Raw genomic sequence first — 17281 nt, forward strand, 5'->3', positions numbered from 1 at the left:
TATTTATATTCTGTGTTCAAGTACTGTGTTGTGGTAAATCAATTCTGGTAAATAATTTTTCTGGTAAATATTTCTTTAAAAAATATGTTTTAATAATTGTATTAGCAGTAGTAGTACATTAATTTAAATCATAGGTAACACTTTACAATAAGGTTCATTAGTTAAACATTAGTTAATGTATTAACTAACATGAACTAACCATGAGCAATACATTTGTTACTGTATTTACTAATCTTTATTAACATTAGTTAACGAAAATACAGTTGTTCATTGTTTGTTCATGTTAGTTAACACTGCATTAACTAATGTTAACAAAATTTTAATAATGTATTAGTAAATGTTGAAATTAACATTAACAAAGATTAATAAATGCTGTATAAGTCCAGTTCATTATTAGCTCATGTTAACTAATGTGGTTAACTAATGTTTAACTAATGAACCTTATTGTAAAGTGTTACCAAATCGTAAAATTACATATATATTTCCATCACAGTTTAGTTAAAGTTAAACCAAAGTTTTATTTTGAAGGGTTGCTGTAAAGACATATAAGTATCTGTTTGCATGTGGTATATGATGATAGTTTTTTTCTCAAAAGAAACAAATGCTCATGAAGTGACTCTGAGATCAGTTCTAGAGATTATGTTTGTGGTCATGTACTTGCGTATTGAGGCAGCAGAGGCTGAAAACACAGCAAGCGTCAAGTGCGTTTCAGTATGTGTAATAAACAAAGCCATGCATCTGAGCCATTCATTCAAACAGAGACATTTAGTATAACTGAACAGTATTTCTGCAGCTTAATATTCACAGTCACTAGTCTATATGGTGTGTAAGTGTACTGACCTACTTTTGATTTATTTATCCCAAATTAGGCAAATTCCATGACATTCTGCATTATACTGAAAATTCCATTTATATGACTCGATTCTGCATTGTGGAAATCATAGGGCCCTACAGAAGTCAAGTGTGCTTTTCAAATGCCATTTCCTGTTATCTTTATTTTGTTTGTTGTTCATCACTTTGGCTTAAATGATCATTGATTTTATTATGTTATCATTTTGTCAGTTTTTTAATTTGGTGCAGTGCCTTTTTCTGCATTGTATGAATATTTACATTTTATTTTTTTCCAAATTAATGTTTTTTTTTTCTGTTTTAATTTTTCTAGACTCTGTTTTAATGATTACATTACAAATATTAATCAAGAAACATGTCTGAATAATACAAATCATGAAACCTAAAAATTTCATTTTAAGGCCCTATGAAATACATTTTTTTTTTCTCATATTCAGTTTTATTCCCGGATTAAAGGTTTTATTACATTTTAATAATATTCTATTTTATTTATTTATTTATTTATTTATTTTCACAAGCACTGTGTTGTGTATTTACATTTCTCTGGTAAATAAATTCTGGTAAATAATTTTTCTGGTAAATATTCCTTTTTTTAGTAGTGACCTTCTTTTGATTAATTCATTGCAAATCAGGCAAATTCCGTGACATTCTGCATTATACAGAAAATTCCACTTATATGACTCAATTCCGCATTCAAATGCCATTTCCTGTTAACTTTATTAAGTTGGCTTGAGAAAGACAACTTACTGAAATGCTATTTAAACTTACAGTAATATATAGTATGCTCCTCCTAAACTCCAACTGTCAAAACTCCCAGAAACATGCTAGTACTTTGCTAACTATGCTAGACAACATGTTAATGATGCTAACAACATGCTAATCATGCTAGCTACATGCTAGTAACATGCTATCTATCCATTTATCCATCCATCCAACAGACTATTGCCTTCAAAACATTCAAGCTTTAAGCTTTAAAACTACTTTAAACTATAACCTTTTTCAGACTGAAAACCATAACATCTCTACAATTTCTAAAACTTTTTCACACTTTCTGATCAGGCTTTTTCAAGCCAACTTAAAGTTTGTCTTGACAAACTTTTTTATCTAGTTTTGTTTGTTGTTCATCACTTTAGCATTAATGATCAGTGATTTTATGACACTATCTCTCTTTATCTGTTTTTGATATTTGATGCAGTGCCTTTTTCTGCATTGTATGAATTTTTGCATCTCGTCTGCAGAACTCCTCCGTTCAGCTCTGGTGAAGAATCGTCTGAGGAAGAGGAAGAAGAATCATCTGAAGAAGAAACCCCTCAAACACAGAAGAAACCTGCTCTGGTCAACAGCACCACAGTCAAAGCCCGGCCTGCTAAAACACAGCAGCGCTCGACACCTCGTGCTCCTGCTGTGCGATCCACTGCTCCCGTGATCCGCGCGGACAGAACAGATGTGACGGCTCTGAGCGAGAGTGACAGCGAGTGGACCGATGGCAGCGAGATGGAGGAGATCAACCTCTCACACGTGCACAAACACACTGACCAGAATGGAAACGTGGAGAAGATTACTCACAGTAAGACTCACTTCTGATATCAAGAGGGAGTGAAGTTGTTGTATTGCATATGCAAACCAAAATTGTATACATTTGTTGTATATTTGTAATGTGACTGTGTGTGCTTTCTGTAGGTAATGTCAAAGCTCTTGGCAGGAGCCTTGAAAAACAGTTGGAATCACGAGGCCCAAAGAAACCAGCAGGGGGCGTTGATACATTGCTTGAAAAGCCAACAGCTGTCAGAAATATAAAGCAAGATGCAAAGAAAGAGCTAAAGGTGAGACCTGCCTTTTTAAACAGATACAGATGTTTTTGATATGCATATATCAACAGAGAATGGGTGGATTATTTCAGCATTTATGTAAAGGGCTGGTTCACCCAAAAATGAAAATTCTGACATTAATTACTCGCCCTTATGTTGGTCCAAACCTGTAAGACCTTTGTTCATCTTCAGAACACAATTTAAGATATTTTTGATGAAATCTGAGAGCTTTCTGTCCCTCCATAGACAGCAAGGGTCCTACCATGTTTAAGGCTCAGAAAGATACCAAGAACAGCAACAAAATAGTCCATGTGACATTATTGGTTCAACCATAATTTATTCGATATTCTCCCCCAAGTCACCCTCTGCCCCCATTATCGAAAATACTATGATGCATGTGCTATTTTGTCAATGTGTATATGGAGAGTCAGAAAGTCGGATTTCATCAAAAATATCTTAATTTGTGTTCCGAAGATGAAGTAATGTCTTACGGGTTTGGAACGACATGGGTGAGTAATTAATGACAGAATTTTTTATTTTTGGGTGTACTATCCCTTTAAGTTCTTTGGCATTTATTTAAATTCTTATTGAGAAGTTGTTAGTTAAAGGGTGTTAAGTAATAACATTTATTATTGATAAATATTGCAGTAAACATTTATTAACTCAATAGGTCACTAATCAGCATTACCGTAGTAAATATTGTATACACCACTGTTCAAACTGTTTTTAATAGATTCAACGGATTTATTATATATTAGCTAGTTCACAAGGAAACGTCTCATTTCTATTTAGTTTAACGTAACACTAAAGAACTAAAACTGAAATGAAAATAATAATAAAAACTGTAAAATCTAAATTACTAAAAGTTTAATTACATTTAAAATGAAAACAGAAAACAGATTAAAAAAAAAATATATATATATATATATATATATATATATATAAATAAAACTAATAAGATCTACTAAAATAATGCTGGATTAATGGTTGCTAAAAATTTGTCTTACAAATTACATTATAAGATATATTCAAATAGAAAACATGTATTTTAAATTGTAATAATATTTCACAATATTCCTGTTTTAATTATATTTTTAATGAGAAATATCCAGCCTTGGTGAGCACATTAGACTTGTTTCAAAAATGTGTACTGACTCCAAACCAGTGAATGGTAGTGTTTAGTCTTAACTAAACTGATTTGTGATTGCAGGTGTACCTGTTTGTTTTTAGCTTTAAATGTGGCTCATCTAATCAGATTGTAGAGCTGGAATTAGCTGTTTTTTAGGAAACCAAACCCTACAACATGATCCTCTACATTTAAAAAACAACATAAATAGGTAAAAAGATTGGATGAGCACATTGTAATTCTCTGAAGATTTTATTTCTTACTCCTGAAATGAGTTTTGTCTCTATAGTAGATGCGTAATGGGTTGTTGTTCTGCTCTGTTGCTTTCAGTACACAGATGAAGATGATGACGATGATGACTGGGATATCTCCTCTCTGGAGGATGTGCCCGCTGTAACCACTGTAACCAAACCCAGCCAATGTCCCGTACCCATCAGGAAGAGCCTGGACAAGAGTCTGGACACCAGCACGAGTGTGTGGGGCTCATCGACGGGCAAAGGACAGAAGCCAGGTACATAGATTTCCCTAACTCAAAATATTTTAACAATGAGAATTCATGGCTATAAATAATTAGAAACTCTGTGTTTTTTTCTTGTCCAAACCTTTGGCCTTTGGATTATTCTTAATAGATTCAATAATTCATAAATGAATAGTACTTGTTATATTTTAGTGTAAAGACTGTCTGTGATACTGATTTTAATTCTTTGTGTTCGTCAGGCCTCACAGACGCAGGAACCGGCAGCACTCTCAAGAGCAGTTTAGTGACTGTCAGCGACTGGGATGATTCAGATGAGATCTAATAAAATGCAGCAGAGCAATACCAAAACTTCCTCAAATAGATATACCTTATAATTGTAATATCTGTTGTAGCTCAGGCTTAGTGATCATTCAGGGACAGCAGTGCAAAAACAGTTTGATATTAACAGTGTTAAAGGTACTTTATATGAAATATAAAGGTACAAGTACACCTAGTACTAAGGAACAGCCAAGGGATGTTGCACTTTAAAATAATTGCCTCAGAACTTTTTGATAGTTTATGTAGTTAGTGTCCTGCTACAATAAAAATATATAGGTTTTTGTAGTTTGTAAAATATTGATTTATTAAATTCACTTTTCAAACACTTTTTCAACAGATTCATCTTTGTTTTGACATATGAGCAATCTTGTTATATCACACTGAATTGAGACAAGCATTGCAAACGTTTCTGAATTATGTCTTTAAAACAGATTACACAGCTGAGTCTATGACGGGCCTGACAGTTCTTGAAAACTGGCTTTGTTGTGTTCCTCTTCTCCCTCCACTCGCTCCATTTTCTCTGTTCACTCTGAATGATTGGTATGAAGGAGGGATGATGACTGTTGCGGTTCTGGCTGAACCCGGCAGCATGTATGTTCGTCTGGTACGTCCTGTCATGTAGGTTGGGGGTCTTCTGGATTTCATGGTAAACCTGACAAAAAATATTGAAAACACAGTACACTACTATTCAAAAGTTTTTTTTTAAGAAATTCACAATTTAAGTCAGCAAGAATGCACTACATTGATAAATAACAGTAAGGACATTTATAATTTTGTGACAGAATTTCATTTTAAAATATAGCTGCAGGCAGCAATTATGGGGCCAAGCACACCAGAGGCAAAATGAGGAGCTAAGCATGATATGGAGCACCAGACCAACTCCAACAACGAGTAAAGGAAACAATTTTAAGTTGATTTTAGTCAAAATGACAGAAAAATAATTTAGAATACCAAGTAATATGGCTTAGTGGCTTAATGGCTGTTATCAAATCGATGTGGTGTGTTTAGTGTGAGGCGATAAAGGCACACACAAAGTTTGGTGTCATTATGTCAAAGCTTTGCAGAGATAAAGCCTGTCATTTCGGCATCAAACGTAAAATTTGTACCTGCGCTGTACAAAAATGGTTTCAACTATCAACATGAAATCTATAACTTTTTGTCAGCACACTCTGAATTTTGGTGAATTTGGATGAACAGTCCAGTACGAGTTTGGAGGTTTTCGACATAAATCAAAATGGCGGACAGGAAGTTCGACAAATTATGGCATAATTGGTATCTTTGTTGTTGGCATGACCCAGGGAATAGTTTGTCATGATCTGGGCTGTGGGGTTTCCCTCAGCCACCCTTTCCCTTGCACTGCACTTCCCTGATTGTAAACACCTGTCTGTGATCGTTAGCACTCATCTACCTATACCTGTCTTGTGATCGTTACACTCGTCTCAACTCACACCTGTTCACAATTATACGGACTTTAAAGCTGCTCATGTCTCACTGCTCATTCTGGCTGCATTGTCTTCTGTGTGGTTTGTTTTAGATGTGTTTTGTCATCCTGTCGGTGTGCTATCCCTGCTCTAGATCGTGTTTCTTGTTTTGTTCTCTTTGTATTATTCTAGTCGTGTTGTGCCGTGTTGGCCTTTTGTTTGCTTATTCGTTTGTTTATTTGTGTTTATTGTCATTAAAATACTCACCTGCACTTGGACCCAGATCTCCTCTATCGCACGTGACAGAATGCAGCCAGCCAAGATGGGTCCAGCGGGGAGGAATTTTTTCAGGGAGGCGGCGTCCCCCCGTTTGGCGGCAGCGACCACCCGCTCTGTTCCCGAGACGGCGGGGATGTCCTTCGAGGCAGCGTCGGCCGCTCGTTTCGAGTACATCTACGCCTGCCTGGCGGAGATGGACGCCTATAGGGCCGAGGCTGCGCAGATGCGCCCCTACTTTGCGGCGGGGGCGGAGACGCTCTTCCGCTCTCCTGACGCGGCAGCGACTGCTATCTCTGTTCCTGAAGTGGCGGTGACCGCTATCTCTGTTCCTGACGCGGCGGCGACCGCTATCTCTGTTCCTGACGCGGCGGCGACCGCTATTTCTGTTCCCGAAGTGGCGGTGACCGCTATCTCCGTTCCTGATGCGGCGGCGACCGTTATCTCCGTTCCTGATGCGGCGGCGACCACTATCTCTGTTCCCGAAGTGGCGATGATCGTTATCTCTGTTCCTGACGCGGCGGCGACCGCTATCTCTGTTCCCGAAGTGGCGGTGACCGCTATCTCTGTTCCTGACGTGGCAGCGACCGCTATCTCTGTTCCCGATGTGGCGGTGACCGCTATCTCTGTTCCTGACGCGGCGGCGACCGCTATCTCTGTTCCGGAAGTGGCGGCGACCGCTATCTCTGTTCCCGATGTGGCGGTGACCGCTATCTCTGTTCCTGACGCGGCGGCGACCGCTATCTCTGTTCCCGAAGTGGCGGTGACCGCTATCTCTGTTCCTGACGCGGCGGCGACCGCTATCTCTGTTCCCGATGTGGCGGTGACCGCTATCTCTGTTCCTGACGCGGCGGCGACCGCTATCTCTGTTCCCGAAGTGGCGGTGACCGCTATCTCTGTTCCCGATGTGGCGGTGACCGCTATCTCTGTTCATGACGCGGCGGCGACCGCTATCTCTGTTCCCGAAGTGGCGGTGACCGCTATCTCTGTTCCCGGAGTGGCGGTGACCGCTATCTCTGTTCCTGACGCGGCGGCGACCGCTATCTCTGTTCCAGAAGTGACGGCGACCGCTATCTCTGTTCCTGACGCGGCGGCGACCGCTATCTCTGTTCCGGAAGTGGCGGCGACCGCTATCTCTGTTCCCGAAGTGGCGGCGACCGCTATCTCTGTTCCCGATGTGGCGGCGACCGCTATCTCTGTTCCCGAAGTGGTGGTAACCGCTATCTCTGTTCCCGATGTGGCGGTGACCGCTATCTCTGTTCCCGAAGTGGCGGCGACCGCTATCTCTGTTCCCGATGTGGCGGCGACCGCTATCTCTGTTCCCGATGTGGCGGTGACCGCTATCTCTGTTCCCGAAGTGGCGGTGACCGCTATCTCTGTTCCCGATGTGGCGGTGACCGCTATCTCTATTCCCGATGTGGCGGCGACCGCTATCTCTGTTCCCGATGTGGCGGCGACCGCTATCTCTGTTCCCGATGTGGCGGCGACCGCTATCTCTGTTCCCGAAGTGGCGGCGACTGCTATCTCCGTTCTGGATGCGGCGGCAACCGCTATCTCTGTTCCCGAAGTGGCGGTGACCGCTATTTCTGTTCCCGATGTGGCGGTGACCGCTATCTCTATTCCCGATGTGGCGGCGACCGCTATCTCTGTTCCCGATGTGGCGGCGACCGCTATCTCTGTTCCCGATGTGGCGGCGACCGCTATCTCTGTTCCCGAAGTGGCGGCGACTGCTATCTCCGTTCTGGATGCGGCGGCAACCGCTATCTCTGTTCCCGAAGTGGCGGCGACTGCTATCTCCGTTCTGGATGCGGCGGCAACCGCTATCTCTGTTCCTGACGCGGCAGCAACCGCTATCTCTGTTCCCGAAGTGGCGGCGACTGCTATCTCCGTTCTGGATGCGGCGGCAACCGCTATCTCTGTTCCCGAAGTGGCGGCGACTGCTATCTCCGTTCTGGATGCGGCGGCAACCGCTATCTCCGTTCCTGATGCGGCAGCGACCGCTATCTCTGTTCCCGAAGTGGTGGCGACCGCTATCTCTGTTCCCGATGTGGCGGTGACCGCTATCTTTGTTCCTGACGCAGCAGCGACCGCTATCTCTGTTCCCGAAGTGGTGGCGACCGCTATCTCTGTTCCCGAAGTGGCGGTGACCGCTATCTCTGTTCCTGACGCGGCAGCGACCGCTATCTCTGTTCCCGAAGTGGCGGTGACCGCTATCTCTGTTCCCGATGTGGCGGCGACCGCTATCTCAGTTCCCGATGTGGCGGTGACCGCTATCTCTGTTCCTGACGCGGCAGTGACCGCTATCTCCGTTCCTGATGCGGCGGTGACCGCCATCTCCGTTCCTGATGCGGCGGCGACCGCTATCTCTGTTCCTGACGCAGCAGCGACCGCTATCTCTGTTCCCGAAGTGGCGGCGACCGCTATCTCTGTTCCTGACGCGGCGGCAACCGCTATCTCTGTTCCCGATGTGGCGGCGACCGCTATCTCTGTTCCGGACGTGGCTGTGACCGATCTCTCTCTGTTCCGGACGCGGCGGTGACCGCTCTCTCTGTTCCGGACGCGGCTGTGACCGCTCTCTCTGTTCCGGACGCGGCTGTGACCGCTCTCTCTGTTCCGGACGCGGCGTTGACCGCTCTCTCTGTTCCGGACACGGCGGTGACCGCTCACGCTCCTCTAGCAGCGAGGCCAGCTCACGTTCCTCTGCCGGCGAGACCAGCTCGCGTTCCTCTGGCAGCGGTGTCCGCTGATGTTCCTCTGGCGGCGAGGCCAGCTCATGTTCCTCTGGTGGCGGTGTCCGCTGATGTTCCTCTGGCGGCGAGGCCAGCTCATGTTCCTCTGGCTGCGAGGCCAGCTCATGTTCCTCTGGCGGCGAGGCCAGCTCATGTTCCTCTGGCGGCGAGGCCAGCTCATGTTCCTCTGGCTGCGAGGCCAGCTCACGTTCCTCTGGCGGCGAGGCCAGCTCATGTTCCTCTGGCGGCGGTGTCCGCTGATGTTCCTCTGGCGGCGAGGCCAGCTCATGTTCCTCTGGCGGCGGTGTCCGCTGATGTTCCTCTGGCGGCGAGGCCAGCTCATGTTCCTCTGGCGGCGGTGTCCGCTGATGTTCCTCTGGCGGCGAGGCCAGCTCATGTTCCTCTGGCGGCGGTGTCCGCTGATGTTCCTCTGGCGGCGAGGCCAGCTCACGTTCCTCTGGCGGCGGTGTCCGCTGATGTTCCTCTGGCGGCGAGGCCAGCTCATGTTCCTCTGGTGGCGGTGTCCGCTGATGTTCCTCTGGCGGCGAGGCCAGTTCATGTTCCTCTGGCGGCGGTGTCCGCTGATGTTCCTCTGGCGGCGAGGCCAGCTCACGTTCCTCTGGCGGCGGTGTCCGCTGATGTTCCTCTGGCGGCGAGGCCAGCTCATGTTCCTCTGGTGGCGGTGTCCGCTGATGTTCCTCTGGCGGCGAGGCCAGCTCACGTTCCTCTGGCGGCGAGTTTGGCATCTTTCCAGCAAATTCGTTGATGCGTTGAACGAAAAACATTTTATATATCGACACCAAATCCATAACTTTTTGTCAGCATGGTCTGAAGATGATCCAAGTCAAATTTGGTGAAAATCACACCAAAGTTCTAGGAGGAGTTCAGACAGGAAGTTCATCCAATTATGGCATAATTGGTATCAATGTTCTCAGCATGACCCAAGGAATATATCCCTTTTGTTACAATAGACCAATTTAATCAAATCTTATTAGCATTTTTAGAAATTTCTTTAAAACTTTTGGCCACATGATTTGAGTACTGTCAGTGCATGGTGCTGAAGACACAAACCAAGTTTCGTAACAATATGCCAATGTGTTTGTAAAATATAGCATTTTTACAAAATTCAGTATGACTGACACCCAAAATGGCTGACATAGGAAAAGCTCTATGTCAATACGCCAAACCGTCATGGAGATATAGCCTCACATCTATTTTTGTGTGCTTTTCGTAGAATCATTCGCGTGTTATTCGATAACGATTTGACTAATCAACTTGAATTCCATAACTTTTAGCCAGCATGGTCTGAAGATGATCTGAGCCAGTTTTGTTGAAAATCAGACAAACTGTCTAGGATGATTTCGAAGAAGTTTTGAAATTACAAAAATAGAAAAAATAAACCTTACAATTTATGAATTTTGGACTTCATTCGACTCGGCATGATCGAAGGATTCAGAAAAAAAAAGATTTTGATTCTGTGCCTTACGGTACAAAAGTTATTAGCATAAAACATGAGTGGAACTTTGGACAAGTGGTGGCGCTAGAGAGTTAGAGTTAGAGTCTCCAAACTTGCTATGGTTAATGTTGAGACTGTCCTCTATCAGTGTGCTCAATTTCACAAATTTCCCGCAAGTAGTTCTGGGTTCCCATAGACTCAATGTTAGAAGAAATGGAAGAAGAAGAGGAACACCATCAGATACAATAGGTGCAATCGCATATTCGGTGCTTGCCTTGGCCCCTAGTAAATGCTGTTTTTTCCAACTTTAAACATCACAGTTCTCACAAAAATAATAAGCAGCTTTTAATTATTGATAATAATACATTGCGATGGGCCAGACCTTCGTGGGAATGACTTTCTCACAGAGAAATAGCACATGATTGCACTTCCACAGATCAGCAGACACGAACCTCCCCAGCCGACGAACAGAGCTGCACCGAGCTCAAACCTGAGGAAAATAAAAAACCTTATAGGTGAGGTTTATAACCCGGTTAATAAGTATGTCATTCAGGGGATTTTTTTCTCCCCTTTAATAGCGTAGTAAAGTCTCATAGGCACTATCAAAACGTTTAGAATGGTCTGCTACTCTTCCAGCTCAACCAGTAGAGAAAGAGCGCATTTAACAATCCAATGCTAGCCATTCACTTTGTACTGCGGGAAGAGGACTCCTTGTCATTTCTGACTTATAACTAGGCTGGTTTTAGCTGGTCATAGCTGTTCAGTAGGCTGGTTTTAAAGTGGTTTTGGCCCCTTTGAGTCTTAGCTTGCCAGGCTGGGTGACCAGCTAAAACCAGCTTCTTCCAGCTTACATCAGCTAAACCCGGCCAACCAGCCTAGGCTGGATTTAGCTGTTATTTTCAGCAGGGATGTCAGGGTAATTCACATTGGGCCATTTAGTTGGATAATTTTTCCAGCAAACGGAAGGAAGGTAAGGAACAAGAGAACTGCTATAGACCAATAAAATTTAGTTTCTCAATATATCACCTCCTCTCAGGTTTACATAGGGTGGTGAAATAATCCTTTGACATGGTTAAAAATGATGATTGTTTAATCTCGCCCATTAAGTTTACTTTAGTGGCTGTAGTTCTTTGAGTAATATGGCATGCTGTGCTCTACTTTTGTGTCCTTAAACTCTTGTTTTTTGAGTCGACAGCTTATTAAAACAAAGTTCTGGGGGTTTTAGCTTGTTTACTGTACACCTTTCACACAGCAGTTTTTAGATATTGTTCTCCCTGCTAAAAAACAGCTAAAACCAGACTAGGCTGGTTGGCTGGTTTTAGCTGGTCAGCAGGCTAGTTTTAGAGGGGTTTTAGCCTGACCAGCCAGACCAATCTTGACAACATTCGTGTTGGTTCTTATCATTCCCAGTCAGGAAGGTGAAATATTTTACTAATGCTTTATATAATATTGCTTGTACTGTTTGTACATGTTTAACTTAAGTTTGTCAAAATATTGCGAACTTTCCTGCTTACTAAGTCCTTCTCTATATGATTTAGCAGCTTCCACATGATTTTTCTGTGCTTTAGACAGCTTAAATTAGCAGAACAACATATTCAGTAGTACATTAACTGTGCAAACAATGCTGTTGTTTACATCTGAGTATTTCCAATATGTAACTGACCAAGTGGTCACATAAGTCTAAACCCTCTACATAGCAAAGAAACTTGGTTACAGAAGTCCAAACCAAAATGGCCAAAATAAGCAAAGAAAGACAGCTGGAGAAAATAAGTTTAAACATTGGCAGTGTTTTTAAAGATGTATTTTTTTTTTTTTTTTTTTATTCCTCTAGATGACACTAGTATTGCCTAAAGGTGGCATACCTCACCTTTAGGCACTTTTATAAATCATTATTACTGTAATAATTATTAATTTGTGTGACTAAGTAATTTTAAGATACATCAATAGTTACATACTTCTGTTGCAAGTAATATGGATCCACATAGTCTGAACGAACTTTATTTCCCCACCAGGAGTATACTATTATACCACAGAAACCTGCAAAACAGACAGTAACACATCAGTTTATTATACTCAACTTATTCTTTATGATAAAATGTTTATGAAGAAAGGTTTGTACCAGATGCCATGTAGGTCAAGGCTGCTGCAAATGTAATTCTGGTGTTGGCGAGCTCAGAGCCACCGATTTTGGTACATTTCATCCCAATGAGGGCAAGAACAGCCCCCCAGAAGCCAAAGATCACAGAGATGACAGCCAGGGCCCTGCATACATGGAGGAAAACTAACCAGAGAGAGAGAGTGAGACAGACAAAAAGTACCTCATATGGAAGGCCATTTCCGCTAAAGAAAAAATCTGATAGTACTGAATTTTGTTTCCTATGGAAGCCCATTTCTGCCACTAAATTTATTTTTAAAAAAAAGGTTATTGCAACTTTTACATCTCACAATTCTGACTTTTATCTCAGAATTGTGAGATGTAAACTCACTTGCGAGTCATAAGTCAAATTTTAAGAGGGAAAAAAAGACTTATATGTGGGAAAAAAGCACAATTGCGAGTCAATAAACCTTTCTTCATAAACATTTTATCATAAAGAATAAGTTGAGTATAATAAACTGATGTGTTACTGTCTGTTTTGCAGGTTTCTGTGGTATGATAGTGAACTCACAATTATGAGGGAAAAGTCACAAATGCAAGATATGAACTCACAATTCAGAGAAAACAACTGCAAGATATAAATTCTGAGAAAAAGGTCACAAATGCGAGTTTGCATCACGCATTTCTGAAAAGGCGCAATTGTAAGATAAAAACTTGCATTTATGAGACAAAAGTCACAACTGCGAGATATAAACTCATAATTCTGAGAAAAAAGTGACAAATGTGAAATATAAATATACAATTCTGAGAAAAAAAAGGCAATTGCAAGATATAAACTCGCAATCAAGAGAAAAAAGTCACAATTGCGAGATATGAACTCACAATTCTAAAAAATTAATTCGTAATTCTAAGGAAAAAAGTCACAATTGAGAGTTTGTATCATGCAATTTGAGTTTGTATCATGCAATTCAGAGAAAATAAGTCACAATTGCGAGATATAAATTAAAAATTCATAGAAAAAAAGCCAATTGCAAGATATGAACTCACAATTATAAGAAAAAAGTCACAATTGCAAGATATGAACTCACAATTCTAAAAAAAGGGACAATTCCGAGATATTAATTCGTAATTCTGAGGGGAAAAGTCACAATTGCAAGTTTGTATCATGCAATTCAGAGAAAATAAGTCACAACTGCAAGATATAAATTCACAATTCTGAGAAAAAATGTTACAATTGCAAGATACAAACTTGCAATTCTGAAAAAAAAACTAATTATAAGATAAAAACTTGCATTCGTGAGACAAAAGTCACAACCACGAGATATAAACTCATAATTCTGAGAAAAAAAGTCACAATTGCGAGATGTAAATTCAAAATTCATAGAAAAAAAGCCAATTGCAAGATATGAACTCACAATTCTAAAAAAGGGACAATTCCGAGATATTAATTCGTAATTCTGAGGGGAAAAAGTCACAATTGCAAGTTTGTATCATGCAATTCTGAGAAATTAGGTCACAACTGCAAGATATAAATTCTGAGAAAAAGGTCACAAATACGAGTTTGCATCACGCATTTCTGAAAAGGCACAATTGTAAGATAAAAACTTGCATTTATGAGACAAAAGTCACAACTGCGAGATATAAACTCATAATTCTGAGAAAAAGTGACAAATGTGAAATATAAATATACACTTCTAAAAAATTAATTTGTAATTCTAAGGAAAAAAATCACAATTGAAAGTTTGTATCATGCAATTCAGAGAAAATAAGTCACAACTGCAAGATATAAATTCACAATTCTGAGAAAAAATGTTACAATTGCAAGATACAAACTTGCAAATCTGAAAAAAACTAATTATAAGATAAAAACTTGCATTTAAGAGACAAAAGTCACAACTGCGAGATATAAACTCGCAATTCTGAGAAAAAAAGTGCCAATTGTGAAATATTAATTCACAATTCTGAGAAAAAACAGTCACAACTGTAAGATGTAAACTTGCAATTCTGAGAAAAAAAGACAATTCCTAAATATAAACTCGTAATTCTGAGAAAAAAGTCACAACTGCGAGTTTGTATCATGCAAGTCTGAGAAATAAAGTCACAATTGTGAGATATAAATTCAAAGTTCTGAGAAAAAAAGCCAATTGCAAGATATAAACTCACAATTATGAGAAAAAAGTCACAATTTAAAAAAAGGACAATTCCGAGATATTAATTCGTAATTCTGAGGGGAAAAAGTCACAATTGCAAGTTTGTATCATGCAATTCTGAGAAAATAAGTCACAACTGCAAGATATAAATTCTGAGAAAAAGGTCACAAATGCGAGTTTGCATCACGCATTTCTGAAAAGGCACAATTGTAAGATAAAAACTTGCATTTATGAGACAAAAGTCACAACTGCGAGATATAAACTCATAATTCTGAGAAAAAGTGACAAATGTGAAATATAAATATACAATTCTAAAAAATTAATTCGTAATTCTAAGGAAAAAAGTCACAATTGAAAGTTTGTATCATGCAATTCAGAGAAAGTAAGTCACAACTGCAAGATATAAATTCACAATTCTGAGAAAAAATGTTACAATTGCAAGACACACACTTGCAATTCTGAAAAAAAAAACTAATTATAAGATAAAAACTTGCATTTAAACTGTGAGATATAAACTCGCAATTCTGAGAAAAAAAGTGCCAATTGTGAAATATAAATTCACAATTCTGAGAAAAAACAGTCACAACTGTAAGATGTAAACTTGCAATTCTGAGAAAAAAAGTCACAATTGCAAGTTTGTATTGCAATTCTGAGAAAAAAGACCCAATTGCGTGATACAAAATTGCAAATCTGAGAAAAAATGTCACATTTGTGAGATATAAACTCGCAATTCTGAGAAAAAAAAGTCACAATTGCAAGTTAGTATTGAAATTATGAGAAAAAAAGTTACAATTGTGTGATATAAAACTGCAAATCTGAGAAAAAAAAATGTTATATCAAAATTATATTTATTTTTTATTCATTGGTGGGAACAGGCTTCCACAGTTCCCCCACAGGGTAAAAAAATAAATAAGCCAAAAGTGAATTGTGACTTTTTATCTTACAAATTCAGTTGACCATTTTCTGACTTTTTATAAAAGATTTCAAAATTAGAATCTCAAGATATACACTGATGAAAGAAAAATCTAAAATTGAGGAAAAATGCCAGAATTTTCAATTCATATATTATATTTTAGTTTTTTTCCCTTGCAATTCTGTTTATATCTTGCCATTCCAAAGCATTTTATTGTTCTGAAAAATTGTGAGAAAGAAGTCTAAATATGAGATAAAAAGTCACCTTTCACAGTTCACTTTTCAACATGTATATACTTCTTAAATAATATCTTGATTTAGACACTTAATTAAATAAGTAATAATATAAATAGTAAAACAAAATAGAAAACAGCAAAACAGTGATATTGTGAAATGTCTTTACTGTCACATTAGTGTGTTTATCAATTGTGACGTTTTAATTTAAAATAAAAGCCTAATTTGGAAGTAAGATATTTAAAAGAAAAGCAAACATTTAGAATAAAAGTAAATTGCACACTAAATATATTTATTGAATAATGTGTTCTCCTTCCCCTAAGAACCATGAGCTTGTCTTTTAATTTTTTTTTTAATCAATCAAATCATGACCCAATGTCTCAATTTGAACAGTGATTCCTTACCAGACAGGTCCATCATGGAGGGGTAGTATTTGCAGTCAGATACTCCTGTGGTGTCTGAGACACAGTCCATCCAGAGATTGGAATAGTAATTACCGGTGGTCAGAACCACAGAGCCCACCTCCGAAAATGTCCAGTACTCAGTGACCAGAGTGGAACAGATCAGAATCCAGCCACTTAAACATGTCAAAAAGCAACCGATCTCCACATACATCACCACTGTTCGCTGCCTCATCCTGCCAGCTTCATACACCTGATGAACAGAAGAGAAGTTGAAAGATCTATGGAAAGAGAGTTCCTGATCTGCTGTGAGGTTTCAAGCCAACATGGAATAAAATTACATGGTGGTGTGTGTCCTTAGAGGACAGCTTCCTCCTGTCTTGGTATCTGCATCCACAGTGCTTTCTTCGGCATATTGCAGCTTCAAACTGGTAAAACTACAAGGTTTCACTTCATAAGCAGTTTCACATGCCATGACAAATGTCCGATCTCTCAATCTGACAACCAGGGTCAACAGTTCAGGTCAAGACACAAGATGACCTTTCCCAGGACATCATTGACCAGCTAAAAGTGCATTCAGTGGATTATAGATCCAAACGAAAGAATATATGAAAATGATGTTAAGTTATCACCTATTATATCATCATCCAGGTCGGAAATGTTAAGTATGATCGTTCAGAAAAGTAAAAGATTTAAACTTTCAGAAAGAACAGCTGGCTACAGATTTAAAAGTGCAGGACTTGTGTTGTCTTTGAAAGAACATCATCTGGCTATTACGTAAAATAATATTGTTATATGGTCAGGTATGTTCTTCTTAAATCAGATATTTATCCTGTACGCAGGCTCATATGTCAAATAAGGTGTAAGTTATATGTGATGATTGCAGTACAAACAGCACAAACTGAAACTCATACTGTTTATGTGTAAACATGATTCAGCAATGTTAGAAATACTTGCAGAAATGAAGACAAAGCAAGCGAAACTGCACTATTCAAGTGTTAATTTGGAATTATTTATATTATAGTTTT

At 40.0% G+C, this 17281-nt stretch overlaps 2 protein-coding genes across 3 annotated transcripts in view; one reads left to right on the top strand and one right to left on the bottom strand.

The window, feature by feature from the left end:
* Window positions 1-4904, top strand: part of dzip1 (DAZ interacting zinc finger protein 1) — a 22826-nt gene extending 17922 nt beyond the window's left edge. For both annotated transcript variants that reach the window (XM_073851724.1, XM_073851725.1), the window contains 4 exons: window positions 2088-2416; window positions 2530-2672; window positions 4114-4294; window positions 4501-4904. In XM_073851724.1, the coding sequence (XP_073707825.1) occupies window positions 2088-2416; window positions 2530-2672; window positions 4114-4294; window positions 4501-4583 (736 nt within the window). In that variant the 3' untranslated portion in view covers window positions 4584-4904. The remainder of the gene's footprint in view (window positions 1-2087; window positions 2417-2529; window positions 2673-4113; window positions 4295-4500) is intronic.
* Window positions 4890-16488, bottom strand: LOC141346772 (claudin-10-like). The gene is made up of 5 exons (XM_073851726.1): window positions 16257-16488; window positions 12581-12742; window positions 12417-12498; window positions 10844-10951; window positions 4890-5231 (listed from the first exon to the last, which is right to left on the bottom strand). Exons 1-5 carry the CDS (start codon window positions 16486-16488, stop codon window positions 5012-5014), a joined length of 804 nt encoding a protein of 267 aa, XP_073707827.1. The 3' UTR covers window positions 4890-5011.
* Between the last annotated feature and the right edge of the window lie 793 nt (window positions 16489-17281).

The sequence above is a fragment of the Garra rufa genome, chromosome 12 (genome assembly GCF_049309525.1).
Source record: "Garra rufa chromosome 12, GarRuf1.0, whole genome shotgun sequence".
In the NCBI taxonomy this organism is placed as follows: Eukaryota; Metazoa; Chordata; class Actinopteri; order Cypriniformes; family Cyprinidae; genus Garra; species Garra rufa.